Here is a 25,720-nt window from a genome sequence, read left to right on the forward strand (position 1 = left end):
GGCCGCGCTTCCGGAAGTGAGGCAACAAGACGCGCCTGGCGTGGAGCCGCAGTTTCCGCAAACAGAATCGTGGTGCGCTGTGTTGGTGAGTGTGGGCTTCGGCCGGTCCTTGTGTCTTTGTCTGTCTCGCTCGGGTAAAGGAGTTAATAAGAGGAACACGGACTGTCGAGGTGGCTCTTCCTCTTATCCCTTTGCCCCACTGCTAGCTGCGTGAAGGGCTTTTCTGCGATCCTAGCGGATAGTCCCCGTGGGTACTGAAGTGGATGGAGGACGCCATTGCTTCTCCGGGCCGGGGGAGCCCGGGGAGACGCCAGAAGCTGCCTGTTCCCACCTAGTGCCGAGCTAAGGGGAGGCCTGGGCGCAGTGTGGGACCTGAAGAAGGGGTGGCTGCGTCTTGAGCGACGCCTTGAGAGTGTGAGACGTCGAGCTCATTGACTGACCTAGGAGGATGGATTTGGCGGAGCTCTTTCCCCACTCCGTTGCGTGATCTTGAACCCGCAGCATTGTGCAGCCAAGCCGATGAGTGAGAGCGTAGTCGTACTTAGCTTGAGCTGAGGGTAGGCAGGAGAGATTGAAATGGCCTGGAGACGTGGCTGGCTTCACAGGTGTGAACTCAAAACCAACTCGAAAAAGGTCCCCGGTGATCGAACTCGACCGTCTGAATTCTAAAGTTTTTTTTTCAGGGGATCTGACAGGGAGCTCGCTTCTGTTGGGTATACTTTCATTGGGCCACTTTCTGTTTTTACTGTTTTTGAGAAGCTGGGATCGAACCCAGCTCCTAAAGCCTGCGAGGCAAACAAGCACTCTACCAACGGGGCTATTTGATATTCAGTTCTAAACACCCAATTCTAAAGTAATCTGATACGCTGTTTTCTTGATGTTACAGTTGTTGAAATAATGTATGTAAATGAAGTTCACACTTCAACCGCAATAATAATTTTAGGTGATAGGATATATTGCTTTATTTGAATGTAAAAATTGACTTCTTTGCTTTTAGGAAGTAAATGGCAAAGGAAGAGAAATGGGGATCTCATAACTATTTATACTTTTCAAATAATCATTTTAAGTAGTTATTTGGCAAGTTGTCAGGCTACTTAATTTTTTAGGGTATTGTGAAGGTCTGAACGGGTGAACCCTGGATCTCCACCTCCAAAGTCGTTGGTATTACATGCATGCACTCACATGCCAGGTTTGTTTTTAAAATAGTGTTCTTCTGACTTTTGCCTAGGCTTTTTTCTAGCCATTGTTCTCCTTTCTCTGCCATTGCATATGACACCTGGCCCCCTGGTTGATTTGTTTGTTCACTGATTCAGTTCTATTTGACACTCTTTAGAAATCACATGGTTACTAATGAAAGCTGACATCACTTGAAATTCTTCCTGGCTCATTCTCTTAAGCAAACCTGTTCTTTTACTTTATGCAAAAACTTTTTTTTTTTTTTTTAAGAATAGGTTCTGTCTTCATGACATATTCTGAATCTGAATCTTACAGATTTTTTTCTTTTTTCTTTTGTTAGTTGTGGGGCCTTAACTCTGGGTCTGGCGCTGTCCCTCAACTCTTCAGCTCAAGGCTCGCGTACTACCACTTGAGCCACAGCGCCACTTCCAGCTTTTTCTGCTTATGTGGTGCTGAGGAATCGAACCCAGGGCCTTATGCATGAAAGGCAAGCACTCTACCACTGAGCCACCTTCCCAGCCCCTAGCCTGACATTTTAATAATAGTACATTGTTGTATCTTCTTGAAGACATAATTCACCTTGAGCTTCTATAGTTAAGAGGTCAGTGTGTTTATTGAATAACTTAATAAGTAGATTAACAATTCCTGTCCCATCGATAACTCAGTTACTTCCCTCTCCCTCCATTTTACAGGCCTAAGATTTAAGTGTCATTGAAACTTAAAGCTAAGTATTGAACCTTGACTAAAACCATTTCTACTCTTTCATCCATTTTGAAATAAGGATTTAAGAAGTTCTTGTTTTAGATTCCTGGGTTAGTTGTGCATATTTTGTGATCAGAATACTTTCGAGAATAATTTAATAGGAATAAAGATTTACTTTGGCTGTTGTTGTAGAGATTTCTGTCCATAGTCATTGACTCTGTTGATTCTAGCACTGTGGTGAGGCAGAACATCATGGCAGTAGGAATGTGTAGAAGCCAAGGCTATTCACCTCATGTCGGGCAGAAAGTAGAGAAGGGGAGGCAGTTTCTGGAACCAGATACAATCTTTAAAGGCATATCATCAGTGAACTACTTCCTCCAATGAGTGCCTAGCTCCTAAAGTTTCCAGAACCTCCCAAAATGGTACTGCTTGATGGGGAACCAAGCCATTGATGCATGAACTTGTGGACAGCTTTCATATTAAAACCATAATTTTGAAACCTTTCTCTTGATTTGCTTCATCCCTTAGATCAAAAGTTTACTTTTATTAGCTTAGTCCAAAGAATTTAGTATGTCATAACAGTTTTATGCCTATACCAAAAATTAATACATAAATTTGGAAAAGTAATATTTGTATTTAATTCTTTTTTTAATTTTTTTATTGTAAAGATACTGTACAGAGAAGTTACAGTTATATGAGTAAGCCAATGAGTACATTTCCTATTCAGCATTGTTACCCCCTTCTTTGTTTTTCACATACCATCCTTTCTCTCCCCAATACTTCCCTTCCCTTCCCTCCCCCCTGAAAGTTGTAAAGTTTTTTTTTCAACTTAGTGACTTGTACATCTCATTGTTACAATGGGTCAGCCTGTATCCTTGTTGCAGCATTTTGTTATTTCCTTTCCCTCCCTATTTGTATTTAATTCTTGATTGGCCATTGTTACGTACTAATCAAATATTTGCAACTGTTAGGTACTCCAAACATTTTGGATTTGAGGATGAGAGATAACTCATTTGTATTTCTACATCCCAAGTTCATCAGTTTTAATGCCCACAAAAACTTTATGAATAAAATCATAGATTTTTAGAAAAATTATGATTAGTACTACTTCATAGTCACAAGTTGATGCACAGTACATATATATTAACATTTTTCAACATTCTATGTACATTAAAACTTTTAATTGGATGCTGAAATAGCTAGCTCCTACTTTAAAATTGTTTTAAAGACAGCATTTGTAATATAAATTTTTTTTGTAATATCAGATTTTTGCCTTTTCAGATGTTCATGAGGTTTTATCATCAGTTCAAGTAATTAGACATGGAAAGTACTACAAAAGCTGTGAAATGTGAAAAGATGTCTCTTGACCAGGCAAAAGCATCAGTAGGTTCTGAAGCAGAATATTCGTTCAGTATTAATGACAATGCAACTGTACCTGAGACTGGGCTTTCTGAAAAGACTCCTATCTGTGATCAGATAAACATACCGAAAAAGAGAAAGGCATTTGAAGATGGTCTTGTAGAGGAAGGTTCCAGCAATGAGGAGGACTCTCCATCCAAGAAAAGCATACCTGATGTTGACGTTGTCCCAGAGGAAAAGGGTTCTGGTGATGAAGGTGTTTCAAAGAAAAGAAAACTGGAAACTGATGATGTTTCAAAAGATGAACCTTCCACTGGAGATGGCACTCAGAAAAAGAGAAAAAGAGAACTGGAGGACATTCCTGAGAAAAATAAAGTATGTTTCTTGTATTTTATTTGTACTACAGTACACTAGCTGTAAATGTGCAACTGTGGAATTATACTGTTTTTTACATAAAGTTAATAGCTTGAGAATGTCTGTGTGTGTGTGTATGTGTGCACACACATGTGCACACACATGTGTGCCCTTGTGCAGGTATACCAGTACCAGGGCTTAAACTCAGGCCCTTGTACTCGTATTGGCTTTCTTCCCCATGTCTGAGGCCCTGCTTCTTGAGCCATGCTTCCAGTTTTGCATTTTGCTGGTTAATTGGAAATGGAGTCTCTTCGACTTTTCTTCCAAGGCTGGCATTGAACCTAGATCTTTCAACTTTCAGTCTACTGAGTAGCTAGGATATAGGAGTAAGCCATTACTGCCTAGCAAATGTAACTACTTTAAATACATAGGAAGAGATAGGACACAAGTTAAACTATTGTTGGGCTGGTGATATAGTTTGAACTCAAGGCCTCACATTCTTGCCTAATTTTTTCACTAAAGGCTAGCACTCTGCTACTTGATCCTATACCTCCATTTCTGGCCTTTTGCTCATTAACTGGAGGCAAGAGTCTCACAGACTTTTTTGCCTGGACTGGCTTTGAACCCTGATCCTCAGATCTCAGCCTCCTGAGTAGCTTGGATTATAGGCATGAGCAACCAGCGCCCAGCCCATCAACCTTAATGTTGTGAAAACTGAGTCAAATTTTGCCATCATCCATGAAGGGGAAAGTATTGGATAAGCCATTGATGTTCTTGTTTCCAAAGGAACTGGTATTTTAAGCATAGTTTTTCAAACTTTTACTGGCAGATGTTTTTCAAGTGAGATCTTAACCATTACAGCAACTATGTAAAATAAAAGATTTGTTTGAAAATCATTTGTTGAAAACTCCTCCTCCTCATGTGGAATTTTTATGCAGGATGCATTTTTTTTTTTATGCAGGTTACATTAGATAATTATTTGAGTAAGTAGAAGTCACTGACACTGAGTGTAGTCTATTAAATTATAATCTTATGTATATTGTTTAATCCACCAATTTTACAATAATAATATCGCAAATATAATGTCTTCTGTTTTGTTCCTATAATTGCCATCTATTGATTAATTTATTGAATGGACTAAATTAGTGCTTTGGATCTGGTTTTATTAATAAATTAACAAATTTTAAGGACAAGGTGAAAATTTTAAACTTTTTTTATGGAATAGAGGAAAACTAGTCTTAGGTCTGGTGATAATTAGTGTCATTTCTATGGATAATAATGTTGCCGAGTGAGGTTCACTTTAGTAGTATTTTATCCTTTCATAGGTCAGATGTTCTGATAGGCTTAGTTTTTTGTTGTTTTTTTTGGTGGGGGGGGGGTCCAGTCATGGGGCCTGAACTCTGGGCCAGGGTGCTGTCCCTCAGCTCTTCAGCTCAAGGCTAGCGCTCTACCGCTTGAGCCACAGTGCCACTTCTGGCTTTTTTCTTTTTGCTTATGTGGTGCTGAGGAATCGAACCCAGGGCATCCTGCATGCAAGGCAAGCGCTTACCACTGAGCCACCTTCCCAGCCCTTTTCACTATGTTCTAATCTTTAATCTTTTTTGTTGTTCTTTCAGAGCCTGGATGAAGGACACAGCTCAGCAGTGGCTGCCCACTACAATGAACTTCAGGAAGTTGGTTTGGAGAAGCGTAGTCAAAGTCGTATTTTTTACCTAAGAAACTTCAATAATTGGATTAAAAGCGTTCTTATTGGTATGATTGGTCTTTGCCTTTTCATTTGCAGTTTTTTAAATATAAGTTATTATTAATAACTACTGTTTTTGGTACTAGGGGTTGAAACGAGGGTCTTTCAAGAGTCAGAGATGCTCTAGCACTAAGCTACATCTCCAGTCTAGCTTGCTCACTTGTTCTCTCTTTTTTTTCTTCCCAAATATTAACTATATATCAGACCATGGAGTCTATTGAGTCTATTACTTTTTTGTCAGTCATAGGGACTGAACTCTAGGCCTGGGCTCTGTCCTTCAGCTCTTCAGCTCAAGGCTAGTGCTCTACCACTTGAGCCATAGCACCATTTCCGGCTTTTTCTGCATATGTGGTGCTGAGGAATTGAACCCAGGGCCTCATGCATGAAAGGCAAGCACTACCACTGAGCCATCTTCCCAGCCCAGGTCTATTACTTTTTATACATTTATAAAGCTGGATCTTTATAAAGCTGGATCCAAAACTAGGCCCTTGAGGTAAATACTTGTAATATTTACTTTATGGTAGACAGAATAGGGTATTAACAGGTATTCAAGTGATGTAAGTTAGTAGGCATTTAGAAGGCGGTAGGATTAAAATGGCATTCATACTATTAATGCCTTCCTCTTAGTTTTGGATCAATGGCATGTTTCTGGATTAAACATTCAGGTTTCATTAAGTCAACAAGAAAGTCATGATTTTTTGGCATCTTTAGTCCAATAAACTTGCCATTCTTGTATGAAAGAAATAATCTTTATTTTTTAAGATTGATAAAGATGTTCATTTGTGGGGGAACCAGCGTTTTATCAGTAGATATTCATCTTTGAAATTAAAGTGGAAATGGACTAAAGTGTGATTATAGATTTATTGCTTTGTAAATCTAATGCATAAAGAAATATGTCTTTTATACTTGTTTAGAGGGTTTTTTAAAATTGTTTGCTTTGAAGATTTTGATAATGAAAGGATGTTCGTTTTTTTTTGAGCCAGTCTAAGCAAAATTGAGAATGTATTTTTTTGTACTGGGTACTTATCTCTGGGCTTTTTTTGCTCAAGGATAGTTCTCTACCAATTGAGCCACAACTTCACTTCTAGCTTGTTGGTGGTTAACTGGAGATAAGAGTCTCATGACTTTGCTACCTGGGCTGGCTTCCACCTGAGATGCTCAGATCTCAACCTCCTGAGTAGCTAGGATTACAGGTGTGAGCCACCAGCACCTAGTGAGAATGCCTTTTTAAAAAAAAAAAAAATACTATAAAGAATGAAATGCTAAACATAAATACTTTTTTAAACTAGTTATAATGTTAACCTAGTAATTTTCCAAAAGGTATTTGTAACAAAATATAAGTCAGATATGGGACATTTTTTCTCATCCTTTCAGTATTAGTTTCTTTTTCAGTTGTTGTAACTCTCTGTGAGTGATTTGCTGTGCATCTGTCTTTCTGGTCCTACTTTAATCATTATGATCTGTGCTAAACTTTCACTGTCTTGTTCCTTTCTCTCCTCAGCACATTCTTATTTATTTTTCCTTTTATCTTGGTGCTTACAGTTTAGTAATAGATGAGTACAATTCTTGAATGTGATAAAGACTTCCTTGAAAAGAATATAATTATTACTAATAGTCATTATTAATATAATAATAGTCACATTAGAAATAAAAGATTTATAATTGCATTTGTACTGTTTCGATTTGTTATGCTATTGTTCATAACATGACATGACCTTAAATGTGGAATAGTTGTGCTTCTGTTGAAAGTTATTGTCAGATCCTATAGAAGTATTTGTGTAGAATTAGTCATCTATACAGTGTACACATGAACTACATATTGTTAGACTTTAACAGGGAAAGTAGATACAGGATTCATTGTATCAAGTTCTAGAATTACTGAATACTGAATAATGTCTTTAGGACATTAATAAGCCTTTAGCCAGGCATGGTGATTCCCACTTGTAATCCCAATACTTAGAAAGCTAAGGGAGAAGGCACACTTTCAAGGTTAGCCTGAGCTTCATGGCAAAACTCCCCAAAAGAAAAAAATCCCATATATGTATGTGTGAATATATATGTATGTATACATATGCATATATGTATATATAAATGAGCTTTTGGGTGCTGTTTAAACTTTTTGGTTATTGATATGTGGTGATTTTTGTTAATTAGTTCAATATGGTAAATTGGGTATTTAGGAATTCTGGTAGTAAAAAAAAAGAAATTCTGATAGTAAAACTAAAAAGGAGTAGTGTTTTTTTTGATGGTCCTTATATATCTGTTGGTAAATGTGACTAGATTTTTGATAATCAAGCATTCTGTGGCTACTTTAGTTTACTTAAGTGTGTAGGAAGTTAAACACCTAGCTATGAAAAGAGCAAGCTACCAAAGAAGTCTTTCTCCTACAAATGCTACTTAATGTTTTCTACAACTTAATGTTGACTCAAATTCTGCAAATGGCTTTCAAAATGCTATCCTTGTAAAACTTAATGATAGAGAATCAAGTTAACTGACTCTGGGTTGTATTTTGCAATATTGTTACAAACTACATAAATGGATATATATTAGTCTATATTACATGTTACCAATAGTAACAATTTATATTTTAGTAAAAATAAAGAGAAAACATTATGACAGATTTTTTTTTTTTTTAGGGGAATTTCTAGAAAAGGTACGGCAGAAAAAAACCCGGAATATCACTGTTTTGGACCTGGGATGTGGTAAAGGTGGAGATTTGCTCAAGTGGAGAAAGGGAAGAATCAACAAGCTAATTTGTGCTGGTAAGATAAATATTGGCATAGAAAAGAATTATTTGTGATCAGTCAGATGAGAGGGAAATTATCCTGTTGCTAAAGTATCTTGTTTTCTGCTGGGTCTGTGCGTTAAATGGGTATTTTTAAAAAATTAGCTCTAAGACTTTCCAGATGGTTTGGCCTTCACACAAGGAAGGAGGTTATCAAAGATGACACAAATCATGTCTAAAGGACAGACTTCAAACTACTAGGCCAGGTAGGAAATTCGTACATCAAAATGAATAGTGATTAGATGCCTCAAACAAAGGAAAAACTTCATTGTTCACTATTGGAGGTGTGAGTGATCTGAAACTTTTAGGTTGAGAGGAGACAGTGTAACATTTGTCTTAGCTCCATCATGAACAATATTTCAGGGTAAAGAAATAGATACTGAAGCATAAGTGAAAAATTAAGGGAACTTTGTGACCGAATAAATCAAGCACCGAATGCAGTGATCAGTCTTTAGAGTGGGAGCAGCTGACATAGTTTCTTTCTGATGTTTAGAGGGAGTACAACAGCTTTACCTCCAAAGCACTACTACATTAGTCAACAGTTCTCAATTGTTTTTGTTTAATAAGCCCTGTAAGTGTTAAAGACACTAGAATACATTTGATGCTAACCCTAATTAAAGCTGAGAATTTAGAAGATGTTTTAATTATGTGGATGATGATATTTTCCTTTATATTTTTGCTAGCACTTCATAAAGTCTAGAACAATAGGAACAGGAATATTCTCAGCTATATTGATATTTAATATGTAGTTGCTAAATTAATGTCTTCAGTTAATTTTGAGTATTGATCTTTGATTTCACATCAAAAATTGACAAGTGGTAGTTTCTTCAAGGTTGTTTATAATAGAGAATTTAAAGACTTGGTGACAAACTTTCTTAATTTGTTTCATTAAAATCCATTAGTTCATTTTGTACTTTTCAAATGTTTTTGTAATATTTGGAATATACTATTTGTATGATATGTACTGTATAATTTATATTTTGTTATATTTATATTATATATACTGTATAAATATACTGTTTATATACTATATACTATTATACTATTTTCTATATGTTTTAATAACAGAAAAGTCTTAAGAAACATCCATCCGGTGGTTAGTAGAAGTTTTTCCAATTGTAATTTTTCACTCAAAAGTCAAATGATATCTTTGACAACAAAATTATCCATTGTTTTCCTTGAAGTGATACTATTGATTTTCAAGAAAATTTGTTTCAGATACTCAGGTGTGAATAACCATAGTTGTCAGTCATTCTGTTAAATCAGCTCAAAGCTTAGAATACAATACAATAGTCACACTTGGCTATGGAGTAGAAGTATTATAGGATATATTCATGAACCAAGAGTTAATAAAATTATCTTTTACTTCTGTGTCAAGGACATTTTCAAAGGAAACTGGCCTTTTTTCTGTACTTTATAGTGGTAGAGAATATTTTAATGTGTCTCCCATACCCTTTGATGCTGCTTTGTTCTATTCATGATCAGTTGCCTACTTTTGTACTACTTACGCAAGTCTCCAAACAGAAGGAAGGCAAAAAACTTTATTTTGAAAGAAGAAACTTGAACTTTTCAAAAGTGGACTTATATATCTATATCTATTTCTGTCTATTTATCTATATATCTATATATGTAGTGTTGGATTCAAATTGGAATCAACCCTTTCTGCTTTTAACTTGGAATAAGCACTTAAGAATTATACTGAAACTTTAAGGTGTCAGTACCTATTTAGAAAGCTTCTCTATTTAGAAAAAGAGAAAGTTAATTCCTTTAGAAATTTAATAAAGCAATTGCACTGCAATAAAGGAAAAACACTTTAGTTTTAAAGTAAGTGTAACTTTTTGCTCACACTAAATTTTAATGCCAATCTTTTGGTTGAGATCACTGTCTTGGTTTTTGCCATCTGTGTTGATTGTTACTAACACCCTTCATCTCTTCCAGATATTGCAGACATTTCTGTCAAGCAATGTCAGCAGCGGTATGAGGACATGAAATGTCGTCGAGATAATGAATACATTTTTAATGCAGAATTTATAACTGCTGACTGTTCAAAGGTAACTGGTTCTTTTAGTTTTATGGTTTGTTTTGTTTTTGTGGTGCAAGGGATCCAACATTGGACTGAGTAGGCAAGTATTCCTCCATCAAGCTATACCCCATTTTTTATTTTAACTCAGCTTATTTATTAAAATATGCTTTGGAGCTGGGCACCCATAGCTTATAATTGTAATCCTAGTTGCTCAGGCGGCTAAGATCTGAGGATTGATGTTTTCAGCCATCCTGGCCAGGAAAATCCCTGAGACCCTTATCTCCAATTAACCACCAAAAAAAAAGCTGGAAATTGTCAGCTGCTGGTGGCTTACGCCTATAATCCTAGCTACTCAGGAGGCTGAGATCTGAGGGTCCCAGTTCAAAGCCAGCCCATTAGAAAGTCCCTGAGACTATCTCCAATTAACCACCAGAAAACTAGAAGTAGAGCTGTGGCTCAGAGTGGTAGAGCACACTAGCCTTGAGCAAAAGAGCTCAAGGATAATGCCCAAGCTCTTGAGTTCAAGCCCTATAACTGACCAAAAAAAAAAAAAAAGCTGGAAATAGACCTGTGGCTCAAAGTGGTAGAGCACTAGCCATGAGCAAAAGAGCTCAGGGACAGTACCCAGGCCCTGAGTTGCAGCCCCCCAGAATATACTCTCACTCTTTCTGCCTTTGTCTCTCTGTCTCTGTCTCTCTTCTCTCTCTCTGTCTCTCTTTCACACACACAATGTGCTTTGAAACAATAAAAATCTTAGGATAGGCCAAATTTGTTAGCTCACACATTTTATACAGAAGGTAGAAAAATGGGAGGATTGTAGTTAAAAAGTTTGTGTAGTTAAAAAGCAGATGTAGTAATACATGCCTATAAGTTTAACTGTGTGGGAGGCAGAAGTAGGAGAATGGCAGTTCTAGTCTAGTCCCAGGCCAAAGCATGAGACCCTACCTGAAAAAAATTGAGGGGATAGCTCAAATGGGGCCCTCAGTTTAAAGCCCAGGAACACAAAGAAAACAAAAGTCTTAGTAAACACATTTTCCATTTAAAGTAGATACTATCATAAATTAATATCTTACCTTTTCCCCCCCTTTTTCATTAATGAGGCTTGAACTCAGGGCTTCTTGCTCATTTAGCAGATTCACTTGAGCCACACTTTTAAACTGTTTGCCCTGGTTATTTTTGAGATAGAGTTTTGATTTTGCTGAGCCAACCTGAGCCATTATCCTTTGATTTATACTTCCTCTATAGGTTGGTGATAGGTATGAACCATTATACCTTTCATCATCCAACCCCACCCGATGCCACTATGCCTTTCTGTTTCTGTTGAGATAAGTTCTCTTGAACTTTATATATATATATTTTTTTCTTTTATTTATTTATTTTTGTCGGTCATAGGGGCTGAACTCTGAGCCTGGGTGCTGTCCCTCAGCTCAAGGCTACTACTTGAGCCACAGTGCCACTTCAGCTTTTTTTCTGCTTATGTGGTGCTAAGGAATCGAACCCAGGGCCTCATGCATACGAGGCAAGCACTCTATCACTCAGCCAACTTCCCAGCCCGTCCTCTTGAATTCTTTTGCCTAGACTGGCCTAGAATTGCAGTCCTCCCAAATCTTAGCTCCTCTTGTATCTTAAGATGAAAGGGGCATGTCACTATACCCTGCTATTTGGTTGAGATGGGCTCTTTCTAACTTTTTGCCTAGGCTATCTAGCCTTCAGTGATGATTCCCTCATCTCTGCCTTCTAAAAGGCTAGGATTACAGTCATTAGCTATTGCTGCCTGGCTGAGAATTTTTTACTTCTCAGAGTTTTTCAGATCACTCTGTTGCCTTTTGGTTTGAACAGGATTTATTTCCCCATGTAGTTAATTCACAGTTTGCAGGGAAATTGGTTCCAGGAAACCCCCATATGGATAGCATGTATAAACCTCTAGATGGCTGATAATACCAACTACAATGAAAGTGCTATATAAATCAGAGTTTTCCTATAATGTTTAGGGAATAATGACAAGAAAAATGTCTATACAGCAGCATTATCTTTTTAAAATTTTTATTTTCATTTTATAGTTAGTTGAATCTACTGATATAGAACCTTAAGATCTGAAGGGCTGATTTCATTTTGAAATAAAACTGAGCTTACCAGCGTGCTTTCCTCACTGTGTGTTAGTTTCACACCATTACATATCCTTTGCTTTTTTTCCACTTTCCAACTAATAAATTTCTTAACTACTGTGAATTGAAGTCACTATACCTGAAGTGAACATTTTTAACTTGTTATAGATACTTTTAATCACTTGTTGGCAGTTTTGAAAGTCAGAAGAAATGTGGTAGTATCTTGCTAAAAAGTTGGAAACACTTTAAACTTTATCAATACTTGCATTTCTTAAAGATACTAAAGGCCAGGGTTTTTTGTTGTTTTTGCTTTTGTTTCTATATACAAGTTATTGTCAAATGACACTTTAGCTTTGAAGTAAAGCCCAAGGAAAAGATCAACTGGAAATGTCATATTGATTGATATATTTAAAAAAGATTACTTTAGAGCCTAGGTTTTTAAATTACTATGAAAATGGGAATCAAATTATTTGAAATCACAATAGTCTTTTAAACTTTATATTGAGAGAAAAGAGGAAGACTGTTGAAAACAGTTGGTTGACAGCAGAGGAAGCTGACTCTTACTTTAAGAACCCTAAATTATAGTAAAACATCTCAAAATATTATTCAATTCATGTTTGTTGCAGGAACTTTTGGCTGACAAATTTCGTGATCCAGAAACATCCTTTGACATCTGCAGTTGTCAGTTTGCTTGTCATTACTCCTTTGAGTCCTCTGACCAGGCGGACACGATGCTCAGAAATGCTTGTGAGAGGCTTAGCCCTGGAGGCTATTTCATTGGCACCACTCCCAATAGCCTTGAACTGATGTAAGTACTTTTAAATGTTTTATAGTTTGCAAAACACTGAGTATTAAGCAAACCAGTGAGTAAGCCATTGAGTGAAGTAGTCAATGTCTGTCACAAATTGAGTTTATAAATAGGATATTTAGTCTCACAAATGCTGAGCACTTTAGTTGTATATTTGAGTAAATACTCCAGGATGAACTAATTCACAGATAAGCTCATAAAAACAAAATCTTTCTATGTATAAGTTGGAGGCTAAATTTAACTAAACTAGAGGCTATCATGATAAGCAAACTGCCAATCCAAAAATGAAGGCTGCAGTAAGTGGTACCTTCAAGCCTGATTTACATATGAGAGACAGTCATGGTCTTTCAGTGCATGACTACTAATTTATTTATGTGCTGGTCCTGGGGACTGGGTATTGTTCTTCAGAGCTTTTTCGCTCAAGGTTAGCATTCTACTACTTATTTACAATTTTACTTATGGTTTTTTGCTTGTTAATTGGAAATAAGACTCTCACAAGACTTATTGCCCAGGCTGGCTTCATACTTAATCTTCAGATCTCAACTTCTTGAGTAAAGTAGCTTGAGAGCAATTAAAAAGCTAACCACTATCTTTTAAAATGGTACCATGTAGTTTTTCACATGTTTAATATGACTGAAAAAGGTATGCTAATCTTTATATTTGGTTGTGGGATAACCCTGGTAGAAGACGCCTTGAAGCTTCAGAAACAGAATCATTTGGAAATGAAATATATACTGTGAAGTTTCAGAAGAAAGGAGATTATCCTTTATTTGGATGCAAATATGACTTCAACTTGGAAGGTGTAGTGGATGTTCCTGAATTCTTGGTCTATTTTCCACTACTAACTGAGTAAGAATGTTTTACTTTATTACTATCCTTTTATTAATAGCACTACTCATCACATTTTAGTGGGAACCAAGAAAAAGTGTGACTTGTTAAGTGGTAATCTTATATCCAGGTTTGGGACAGTACAACTCTTACAGCCTAAGTTTTGTAGTTTTGGGGTTTTTTTTGTCCATTCCTAGAATACATTATCCTGTGGGTAAGAAAAGAAGCCGGTCACCTTCAGTCATGGCAGAAGTTACCTGACCTTATGTATAGCAAAAACTTGATGTAAATGCTAGTGATTTGGGTAATATATAAAAGGAGTTTTCATTAGCTAAAGGTTCTCCTTTTCATAGAGATAATTGTTTACATTTCAGTATGACTTTGAAATTGCTTGTGTTTCATAGAGCAGTTAAAATCCTGATTCAGGGATGTACATCTCCTGGGCACCTTAGTTCCTAAGTATTATGGCAAACTGTAGCCCTGGAGAAAATTGAAGGCAATGATCAGGCTTATTCTTCCTGCTAGAGAGAAGAGTACAAAGTCAACTCAAATAGAGGCCATTACTCTGATGGTTGTTGGTCTCAGTGGTGGCAAATGAAGGAGGAAAGGTGGACCTATTTGAAGTTATAAAGTACAGAGAACTTAGTGGTACATTGACCACATTAGGTATAGGGAAAAGAGAAGATTTTATTGTAGGAATAATGATTGTCAGAAAAATAATCTTGTGAGGTTCAGTCTTATATTTGAGAAATTAAGAGAATGTCTATGACATCTCCAAGGGGTAGGATTTCTATGAGCAGTGGAGTTGATGTCCCAAGAGCCATGTTCTAGATAGCTTTAGGCACCCGTGGAGCCAGTTCTTCAAAACCTTTAACATCTAGAAGTTTGGTTAAAAAAAAAGAATTCTAAAACTACAAAGAAGTAGTTTGAGATGTATAGTAAAAATTAATAGTATATATCTTTGCTAGAGGATGGAATCCAGGAAGTAGAATAAACTTTTTTACAAAGTGTTGGGCTAGACATTGTACTCCTATAGTCCCAGCTACCTGGTGATGAGACAGGAGGATCAACAAAGTTCAAGTCTTCCCCAGGCAAAGACACCAAATCCCTATCTTAAAAAAAAACAACACAAACGAAGAAGGGCTTGGAGACACAGGACAAATAGCTCAAGCAAGCACTTGCATAGCACGCATGAGTCCTTGAAGTCAGACCCCAGTAGTATTAACAAGTAAAAGAAAGCAGCTGTTTTTAATGCAGCTAGGTTTGGAGGGAGCGGGTCAAATAAGTAAAATAGCATGGGCAAAAAAAATATTCCCTAAAACTCTCCATCCTTCAGCCCCTGAGGCTATCACATTTCTCCGCTATCTACAGGCATTTAGAAGCTTATTTTATGTGGGCACAGTTACTAAGTTCCTCCTTTAAGTTAGTATTACACTGTTGTGAACTTAGGGAGAGAGTACTAGCTTTCTTTTTTGTTTTTTTAATTTAATTTTGTTGTAAAGGTGATATACAGAGGGATTACAGTAATGAGTACATTTCTTGTCGAATATTGTTACCCCTTCCCTCATTTGCTCCCGTTCTCCCTCCCCCCAACCCACCCTCCCCCGCAAGTTGTAAAGTTTATTTCCAACAAAGTGTCTTGTGAATATTATTGTTGCATTGGTTGACCCTTTGCCCTTTGTCTCACTACTTCGTTCCCCTTTCCTTCCCCTATATACAAGACACAGGGTACCAGATTAAAAATAGTGACAATAGGATAAACCAAAGGGGAGGAGAAGAAAAAGAAATAACTTCATGCAGTACATTAAAAAAAAAAAAAACCCTCCTATTTCCAGATCGTGGAGTTCATTTTGATTAGCATCATTTTATATTGTCATATATACATAGCTATTGAGCTATTTATTGTAAGCCGCTGCTAAGACTATGATGGACATATACTAACTTTATTTATTTATTTATTTTTGTTGGTTGTGGGTCTTGAACTCTGGGCCTGGGCACTGTCCCTGAGCTCTTCAGCTCAAGGTGAGCGCTCTACCACTTGAGCCACAGTGCCACTTCCAACATATACTAATTATTACAAATGAGGGAAACCCAGCAGCCTATGTTTCTTTGGGTCTGGCTTACTTCACTTAATCTGTCTTTTTCCAAGTTTTCTTATGACTATGTCATTGTGGTAGTACAAAAAGAAGCTGTTGAGGAATTACAAATATTTGGAATCCTTTTCATTAATCTGTTTTGGACAGAATGGCAAAGAAATACAACATGAAACTAGTCTACAAGAAAACATTTCTGGAGTTCTATGAAGAAAAAATTAAGAACAATGAAAATAAAATGCTATTGAAGCGAATGCAGGCCCTAGAGGTAAGAATCCAGAAAGGCTATAAAAATTCCAAGTTGTGTTGAACTTGTTTTTAAGATCTTTTCAAGGCTATATAGGCATAGGGAATTACAACTGTTCAGGACTTAGCTCCCAGACAAATTAATACAGAAGTTTTCTATGGTGGGTGTTCAGTATTTGGCGAATGAATGAGTGATGCTCTTATCAAATTCAAACAGTTTCTCCTTCAGCACTGTTGACATGGTGGACTGGAAAGATGTTATTGTGTGCCCTGTAGAGTTTACTGTAGCATTCCTGGCCTTTACCATCTAGATATTTGCCAGCAGTGTCCCAGTTGTGACAGACATGAGTAAATGTCCCCCAGAAGGAAAAAATACCTTTAGATATGAACTGCTTCTTTATAAGAGTGTCCTGTGATTATTTCAGTAGTCCAAGGCAGCTCCTCCCATGCACGATTGTGTTCTTTGATGACTGTCTAGCAAGACTTTATCTTTTAGAATGTGGTAAAACTAAGATTCACTTTACTGCCTGGACCCAGGCACGTTTTCTCATACAACAGTTCAAGGAGTCTGTGCAACTTTGAACCTACAGCCATCAGTTGCTTTCCTTTTTATCTCTATTAAACAGGTATAAAATATTCAGTGAACATGTTTGCTATTGATAAGAATCACATGTCAGCAGAACGTAGTCACCAAATGGACATTAAACTTTAGATAATTCAGTTTAATATATTTATTCTCTTAAGTACTTTAGGCTTACTGTCTTATCCTCATAATTAACCTCATGAAGAAAGTAAAGTTTTCACAGTTTTTAACTGGGAAGTCTTAGGCTCAGAGAGGATTAAGTGAAGGGTTTAAGGTTACATAGCTGTTAATTTAGATTTTCTTCTATTTTTGTATTGGCAGTCCAGAAGGTTACTATATACCCACTCCCTCATGAGTAGGAAGATCAAGTCCTAACTTGTCTTTTGACACCCATAATCATTGTATTTTCTATTACTTAGGATTGTTTACATTTGCTTTGTATTAAGAATAGGAGCTTATTTTGCTTGTTTTTAGGGAGAGAAAACTAGAAAATGTGTGTTTATTAGTTTCCTAGGCTGGCACACCTTTAGCACATGCCTTTCTTCGTGGGGCTTTGCTTCCACAATGAGCACTCATTTATATTTTCCTTAGCATATAGGCAGTGAATTCATTTGTCATTTATCTTAAAATGTACTCCAGATAATGAGATAGGAGAGAAGAAAGATCTTCAAAAGATAAAGAGACATTGAGAACAGCAGCAGTGGTAAAGAAAAAGCAAGGTGTAATAATACACAAAAGGGCAGGAGAGAGTGGGAATGTTTGAGGAGCTGATAGTAATTTGTATTTCTTTAGCGCACTGCTTTTCTACCCAGTCCCCATTCTCCACCCTGCTGTTAGGGACATGAACCTATGACTAGGTCTGTTTTAGACACAGCAATAACAGCAATAGTTCAGAAAGACTAAAAACAAAATTTTCCCCTACTTCATGACAAAGTCACTTCCTGAAGGATGTGTGGAGCAGGAGAGGACATGATGCCACTTGAGTAGCATTAGGGAGGATGATTTGGAGGGACATTGAGACCAGAAATTAGAGCAGTCAAGATGCTGCACTATAGTTCAGAGGTTCAAGTGGATCTACCTGATATTTACCATTAAAAAGTCATTTCCTGAAGCATCAGCCTTCAGCTGGCCCAGACTTGCAGCTTTCCTAGAGTGCGCAGTAGCGGAAGAAAGAATGGAAAGACGTGGTCTGCCAAGGAACTGTACACACCACAGCCTGACACCCACTTGCTGTTTTTACCAATGAATTTACTCTGGGAAAAGTTCTGGAAAAGTAGCTCCTTTGAGAGGAGATCCTAGCATATATTCATTTTAGTAAGCTTTTTTGGGAGGAGGGGGTCACTTTTGTAACTTTAATATGGTCTTTCAAAATGATTAGTAGGGGAGAAGGCGTACACTGACTGGAAGGCACATGATCTGGTGGAACTGTACAGTGAGAAGTTGGAGAACAAAATAGATTTATGACAGAATGTTCTGTAAACCATTCAGAATAAAGTTCTGAAGCTTTATGACATAGTGATAGTATTGTAAGATAGATAGAATTTTTTAAAAATAGTGTTATATTATGCCTTGCATTAAGATGTGCTAAAAAGTAAAATAATGCATATAAAATGAAATTCCCAAATAGCTCAGTACTTTGTGTGGGGCTTTTGGGGGTTTGATTTTTAATTCACAGTCTTGCTATGTAGCCCTAGAACTCATGATCCTGTTTGATTCCACCTCCCCAATGCTTGGATTACAGACACCTGGTGCTATACCCAGCCTGACCCGTACTCTTAAATAGCAAATGAATGGCTTAAATTTTTTTTTTTTAAATTGTAGGGTGAACTGAGAGCCTGGGCTCTGTTCCTGAGCCTCTTTGTACTCAAGACTAGCTCTCTACTACTTGAGCCACAGAACTGCTTCCAGTTTTTGACTGGTTTGTTGGATATAAGAGTCTCACAGGGACTTCTCTGCCCGGGCTGGCTTTGAACTATAATCCTCAGATCTCAGCCTCTTGAATAGCTAAGATTACTGGCATGAGCCACTGGCACCCAGCAATAATAACTTAATTTTTAATGCCTGGACTTCCTTTAAATTGTTTTTAAAGAGAAAGGAAAAAGAAGAAAGCACACTAGGTGTTTATGGATCATTTTCTTAAAAGTCCCTTCTAGAGACCTAGGTTTTATTAATTCCTTTCTATCTGGTTTGTGGTTATATGACAAAAGTTATACAAAATATATAACCTTTATAGGTACAGTATTTATCTAGACATGCCTATAATTGTACCTACTCAGTGAGCTAAGCTCTGAAAGAATTAAGTTCCAGGCCAGCCTAGGCTGGGGGTGTGGCTCAAGGAGTAGAATACCAACCTACCAAGCACACGTCCCTAAGTTAAAATTCTTGAACTGTCTGAGGGAGGGAATACACACACACACATACACACACACACACACACAATTACGCTTTGAGTTGCATGTATTAAAAAAAGATAGATTATTTCATAGTATAAAGCAATATTATTTCAAATTGGTTAAATACCAGTTGAGGTAATTAGAAACTTTTTTGTCTGTTCTGGGGTTTGGACATAAGAGTGTCAGGGACTTTGCTATATAGGCTGGCTTTGAACCCACAGTCATCAGATCTCAACCTCCTGAGTACTAGGATTATAGGCATGAGCCACCTGTGCTTGGCTTGACTTAACATTTTCATTTTTATTATTTCTAGTTGATAATGTTGATAAATTGCCATTGTGTTAATATTTAACTCTTGATAATATCTTCTATATAGCTGAAGAAGCTCTTGACCAGCAGTCAGAAAGATGCAGAGGTTTGCTACTAATGGTCCTTGGTTGTGATAAACTATGGAGTTTATTTCAGCTTTAAATTTTCCAAGAATATGCTTTAAGAGAAAATTCCCTCTTATTCTTTTTTATTCATACTTTTAAATAATATATAGTCTGTAGTCCTAAACTAATATTCCAGGATTATTCTTAGTATTTTATTTTAGTGCTTTACTGTGTCAAATTCTGATTTACAAATTTCAATGTAATAACTAAAGATTTCATTTGTTTCCCCCAGCCATATCCTGCAAATGAGAATTCTAAACTTACCTCTGAAAAGGCGGATGACTATAAACATGCTGCAGAGTACATGAAGAACAGTCAAGTAAGATTACCTTTGGTAAGTTTAACAGAATTTTACAGAGAATGAGCGGGGAATCATACATTATGTGGAGGTTTCACTGACCAATTCATGTGTTCACAATACTGAATTACAAATCAAATATATGGTAGTCTGTTCCTCCTAAGTTACGGTAGCTTTTGAATGGGACATGGGATAAACTTACTTCAGTGAGTTCAGAATGTGTCATACCTGAGGCAGTAGAGTAGGGAAGGCTTGCGTTACAAGATTCTTTTTTTTTAAATTTTTTTTTATTGTGAAAATACCGTACAGAGGGGTTACAATTACATGAGCAAGGTAATGAGTATATTTCTTATCAAGCATTGTTGCCTCCTCCTTCCCCTTACCATCCCTGCCCCCTGCCCCACCCCGGGCCAAAGTTGTAAAGTTCGTTTTTCAACATAATGTCTTGTACATCTCATTGTTGCAATGGGTCCACCTGTATCCCTATTTAAACATTTTGTTTTTTCCTTTCCTCTCCCCAAATTATACCAACATCAAATACAGTGAAAACGGGTTATGCCGGGGGGGGGGGGGGGGGGGGGGAAGGGACATACAAAACAACAACAAAAAAAATCATCTTATAAATATGTTAGAAACAATAGCAAGAAAGAAAAACCATTTGAGTCCTTATCTTGGGGTTCATTTTGCCTAACATCAACTTATCTGACAGTTTCTGCTTGTCTCAGACATACATAGTTATTGTAAATAAGGGAGGTATATATACACAATAGAATTTTATGCCTCCATCAGAAAGAATGACATTGCCCTATTTGTTAGGAAATGGAAAGACTTAGAAAAAATTAAGTAAAGTAAGTCAGGCCAAAGAAACATAGGTCCCATGGTTTCCCTTATTTACAAGATTCTTTGTTCTCAGAAATGCCACTGACTCTATGTTCCAGACACAGAACTCAGACTACCATGAGGTTAAATGCAGAAGTGGGTGCAAAGTGAATGTACAAAGTGTGAAAACTGCCACACTTTTTAAAAATTAGGAGTGTGATAATACCACAGTGATTATGAGCTCTAGCTGAGCTTCATCATCAGTAGAACAACAGTTCCATATCAAATTTCTAAGATATCTTTGAATACTGTTCATATTCATCCCTTCCAAATGACACCTAGAACTGATGCTGCTGAGTCTCAGTGGCATGTGCAAAGCACATACTGTGTTGAAATGTTTCATTTATGTTAATTCATTTCTTTTATGATATATACTTTGTTTTGTGGTTTCTTTGGAAAACAAAAATAATACTCCCTCCTCCAGTGCTATTTACTGTTGTAAAAGTTTCAGATAGATGCATTTTATAGTTACGTACATACATACCATCTCTCCCCTTCCTCTCTTCTCTCATTTCCTCTCCATCTCTCCCTATCTCCTTCATTCTCTCTCTCTCACTCTAATACTTTCACTATACACATTCAACCTTTTTGGCAGGAGGGAAAAAATGGTAAGATATCACTAAAAAGAAATCTCATTGATTTATGTGTATAACACACAAAACACATACATACATACATACATACAGTGAAATAAGGAGATTTTAGCTACCTCCAGCCACTATTGAAAAATAAGCGTATGTTTACTTCCATTTTGAATCTAAAATTCTCTTTTTAATTTTAGGGAACCTTAAGTAAGTCAGAATGGGAAGCTACAAGTAAGTATGTCATCTGTTTAAGTGAGCATTTCAGAGATTCAGTTTCAAAGTATCATTAATGCTTGAAAGCTTTAGAGTTTTTCTGGCACATTTTAGGTTGTATTTGTATACACAAATCTGTATTCCTGTATATATGTAATCTTTCTTGCTATGTGATGATGAGGGGAAATCTATTTAGACTCTTGCTCAACATAAACTTTGATGAGCATCTGTAGATGTTTCTTATTACTAAACAGCTGTCTCTGATTTCTTTACCTCAGAATTCTGTTTGATCTCAGGCTTCACTCATTCTAGGCAGGCACTGTTATTTTTGAGCCATGCCTCCAGCCCTTTTTGTTCTGACTGTATTTGAGATACAGTCTTTGTTTTTGCCTGGGCTAGTCTACACTGCAGTCCTATTCATGCTTCCTTCCGTAGGTGAGATGACAGATACACACCATCGAACTCAGCCTTTGCTGTTGAGTTGAAGTCTCACAAATATTTTGCCTAGGTTGACTTTAATCTTTGGTCTTTGATCTTTGAACTTATCCACTCTTATCCTCCTGGGTGACAGGTGTTCACTACCATGCCAGCTGCTGGTTGAGATGTCGTCTAATGACCATTTTGCCTACGTTACCTGGACCTCCAGTCCTCCATATCTCAGTCTTCTGAGTAGCTAGGATTACAAGCATGAATCACTAACATCCAATATTTTTTGTTTTTGGTTGGTTGGTTGGTTTGGTTTGATTTGTTTGGACAGGGTCTTGCTATGTGGCCCAAGCTGGTCTTGAATTCACTGTATAACATAGATTTGCCTGGAGTTCAGTTCTCCTCCCTCTCCCTGGACTATATCACAGGCAAATGATGACTCAACTTCCTTAGTAAGCCCTATAGTGCCACACTTGGGTAATTGGATGGATTTTAACATGTCATATTATGTGTGTCTCTTCTATTTCTACTTCATAGTTCTCTGTTACATGTACCCCTCATATTCTTATTAGTTTTTAAGTTTTTGTAAATAGAAATTTTAGATTGCTACAGCTAGTAGTACTTATTGTAAATGTAATTATTCTTCTACCTACTAACTTGCTCCAGGTAAAAACATTTGAGTGCTTAAGATGCTTTTAGTTTAGTTTTTGTTGCTTTTATACTTTGTTTTTATTATGTTAAACAGTTTTAAGGGATTTATTAGACCTGATAAATTCACTTTCCCATGGCCTGTGATTTCTCTATTATGGGCAGTATTCATTTTGACATAAACATTTAACAATCTCTTACTGCCTAAATATGAAGCAAATAATACAGAACTTTTGAAATTGTTGGTTTTTCTTCCTCAAAAGCTACTTGAGAAGTGGGCATCAGTGGCTTACGACTATAATCCTAACTACTCAGGAGGCAGAGATCTGAGGATCACAGTTCTAAGCCAGCCCCGGCAGGAAAGGCCATGAGACTCTTATCTCCTGAGCAAACCAGAAGTGGCACTGTGGCCCAAGAGGTAGAGCACTAGCCTTGAGCTGAAGAGCTGAGGGACAGTGCCCAGGCCCAGAGTTCAAGCCCTATGACTGACCAAAAAAAAAAAAAAAACTACTTGAGAACCTAAGAGCTCTCACCAAGCTATAAACCAGATTGCAGTTGTTTTGTTTATCTTCAAGAGATGAGAAACTAAACACAACTTTTATTTCTTCCTTAGGTATTTACTTGGTTTTTGCCTTTGAGAAGCAGCAATGAGCACTTAAACAACTGTGCCAACTACCACTCCGTCCTTCACAGATTGGAACAATCCATCTCAGATAGATTTGATAGCTGTATGTTTAATATAAAACTGACCGTAAATGCCGCAGAAACTCCATTGTATAAATTGAATATTTGTCTGTGACAGACTAACTTGGCGTGTATATAGAAGAATGATTTGAGACCTTCGTCTTTAAAAATCTATTTTTGAGTAGTGTTCTAAGAATTCCCATTCGTCTCTATAGTCTTAGCGCATAAAAATGATACTTGTTAAAGCAGCTGATCTCTGCAGTACTGATCGTTGAGTGTGTGTTTACAGAGCTGACTTATGACAGCTGTAGAATTAGCGAGAGCAGATTGGCTTGCCAGTGTGCACTCATGTTCAGTTTTGTTGCAGTGTTTTTCAAGATAAGTAGATTACAATCTGTACGTTTGAATGTACAGTATATATTGCTAAAGTTAAGTTTAAAACTTGATTTTAGATGGTCATAAAAGTTATCTAGCTAGAATTTTACCAATTTATTGCATTTTTATAAAATAGCTGCCGAATATGCTGCAATTCTAGAGTTATTTAGAACATTTTAGATGGCAGCATGGAATTATTTTGGAATTTTTTGGCTTTGAAGAATTTCCTACCATAGCAGTTACTGTATTGCTATTTAAGGTTGTAATTAGACATGTTGATTTTCTTCACTGAACAATGATGCTGTGCTTAATTTAGTGGTTTTGTGAAAATCTTCTTTGATTTTTTTCAGATGTACACATGGCGCTGTAAGGAAGCGGTAGACAGACTTCAGGTTGATTGTCACTAGTGTTAGGCAGGTTACTGATGAGGAGCCCTTCAGTCCAGGGTCAGCAATGCCTGTTGCTCTCTCTGTTGCATAGTCAGTACTTTCATTGTCTAATTGCCATTCAAAAGTCTGTTTGCCATTTCAGCACCACTATAATTATCATTAAAATTGTCACAGTTATGTAATTAACTTCCAGAACCAAAACTTGTATGGTTTGTGTCATTCTTACATTATTCCCTATCCCCCATTTTGGGGGAAACTTGCTAGCTATATCATTTAGGAAACATAACAATTCTGACATATTCCGAGAAATTTAAGAGCAAAGCAGAGCAATTACAGTATTTTTTTTTTTTAAAGATTATGTGTTTGCAACATGGTTTAAAAAGACATGCGTTCTATAAATATTCATAATACTTGATTTAAAACATTCTTAGGGCCAGGTGCCAGTGGTTCATACCTGTAATCCTAGCTACTCAGGTGGCTGAAACAAAGTTCCAAACCAGCCCAGACAAGAAAGTCCATGAGACTCTTATCTCCAATTAACCACAAAAAGCTGGAATTGAAGGGTGTAGCTCAAGTGGCAGAGCTCTAGCCTAGTAAAAAAAAAGCTAAGAGACAGTACCCAGGCCCTAAGTTCAAGCCCCAGTATCTGCTTACAAACATATACACATAAAATAAAACATTGTTGTAATTTTCATTGATTGTTCGTGATGTTAGCTTAGCTAACCTTTTAGCAAGAGAACATGGGTTTCTACATTTCTGTTTCTTCTGCAATCTGTCATTTTAGCAGAAATTCTTTTTTGCTTTCAAGATGGTTTGCCTGAGTCACTTGGAAAATTAACAATAGTACATTGGATTGGGTCTTCCCTGTCGTTGGCCAGGGAAGATCAGGCTATGGCACTGAGGAGGGAAGGGGAAGCTTGGTCATAAATTCCCATCACTGTTATCTTATTGTCTGAGTTAACACATAATATCTGTATTCTTAGTCTCAGAAGAGAAGAATCCACCACAGAATGGAATTAGTGGTAATACAAAGGAAGAAGCAAAATAAGGAGTTCCAGGGCCTTCACTGAAGTTAAGGGAGCAGAAACAGCTGGATTAGGTCTGGGTAGGGACGCTGGGCTATTACAGGAACTGGAAAGCTCACATAAGGCCTTGCCTCCGGGGTGCCCTTACCTCCTTACCTACTCTTCCTCACTTCCATACTTTTCCTTGCTACAGGTAAGCAACTCAATAGCAACTAAAGATGAACTGTTAGGACAAGGGCTGGAAAAGGCAGTCCCCACCTTTCCTATTACCATTCCCTATCACCAAGATGCAGGCTTCCAGGGCTCTTCTGCACACACTATAGTCTAAATGTTTGTTTGGGTCCAGCTTTATGGTAGCTGGAAGGGAGTCATGGCTTGCCGCTATTGGCCAGGAGAGGACCTGTGTATGGGTTTGGAGACGCAGGCAGTTCATGGGAAATTACACAAGGGACACTCCCAGACCTACATTCGCTCTGTAGTGTGAGTGGGAAAGAAAGAAAATCAAATAGGCCATTTGTGGGAACAGCGCATTCTGTACTTGGGATAATGAGACATGGCTGCATTGA

At 37.2% G+C, this 25,720-nt stretch overlaps 1 protein-coding gene across 1 annotated transcript; it reads left to right on the forward strand.

Annotated features, from left to right (window-relative positions):
- Window positions 1-30: 30 nt before the first annotated feature.
- Rnmt (RNA guanine-7 methyltransferase) lies at window positions 31-24,315 on the forward strand. The gene is made up of 11 exons (XM_042683683.1): window positions 31-85; window positions 3,160-3,612; window positions 5,208-5,343; window positions 7,972-8,097; window positions 10,059-10,171; window positions 12,875-13,056; window positions 13,741-13,905; window positions 16,128-16,245; window positions 19,866-19,967; window positions 21,592-21,625; window positions 23,295-24,315. Exons 2-11 carry the CDS (start codon window positions 3,199-3,201, stop codon window positions 23,330-23,332), a joined length of 1,428 nt encoding a protein of 475 aa, XP_042539617.1. The 5' UTR covers window positions 31-85; window positions 3,160-3,198; the 3' UTR covers window positions 23,333-24,315.
- The last annotated feature ends 1,405 nt before the right edge of the window (window positions 24,316-25,720 follow it).

The sequence above is a fragment of the Dipodomys spectabilis genome, unplaced genomic scaffold, assembly GCF_019054845.1.
Source record: "Dipodomys spectabilis isolate Male_0828 unplaced genomic scaffold, ASM1905484v1 ptg000083l, whole genome shotgun sequence".
Taxonomy (NCBI): Eukaryota; Metazoa; Chordata; class Mammalia; order Rodentia; family Heteromyidae; genus Dipodomys; species Dipodomys spectabilis.

Bases quoted from the DNA above. Each gene is read 5' to 3' on its own strand.
- Rnmt (XM_042683683.1), top strand. From the start codon at position 3,199: ATGGAAAGTACTACAAAAGCTGTGAAATGTGAAAAGATGTCTCTTGAC. The intron at 10,172-12,874 runs GTAACTGGTTCT...TGTTTGTTGCAG, and splicing joins TAACTGCTGACTGTTCAAAG to GAACTTTTGGCTGACAAATT. The intron at 13,057-13,740 runs GTAAGTACTTTT...TAACCCTGGTAG, and splicing joins CCCAATAGCCTTGAACTGAT to AAGACGCCTTGAAGCTTCAG.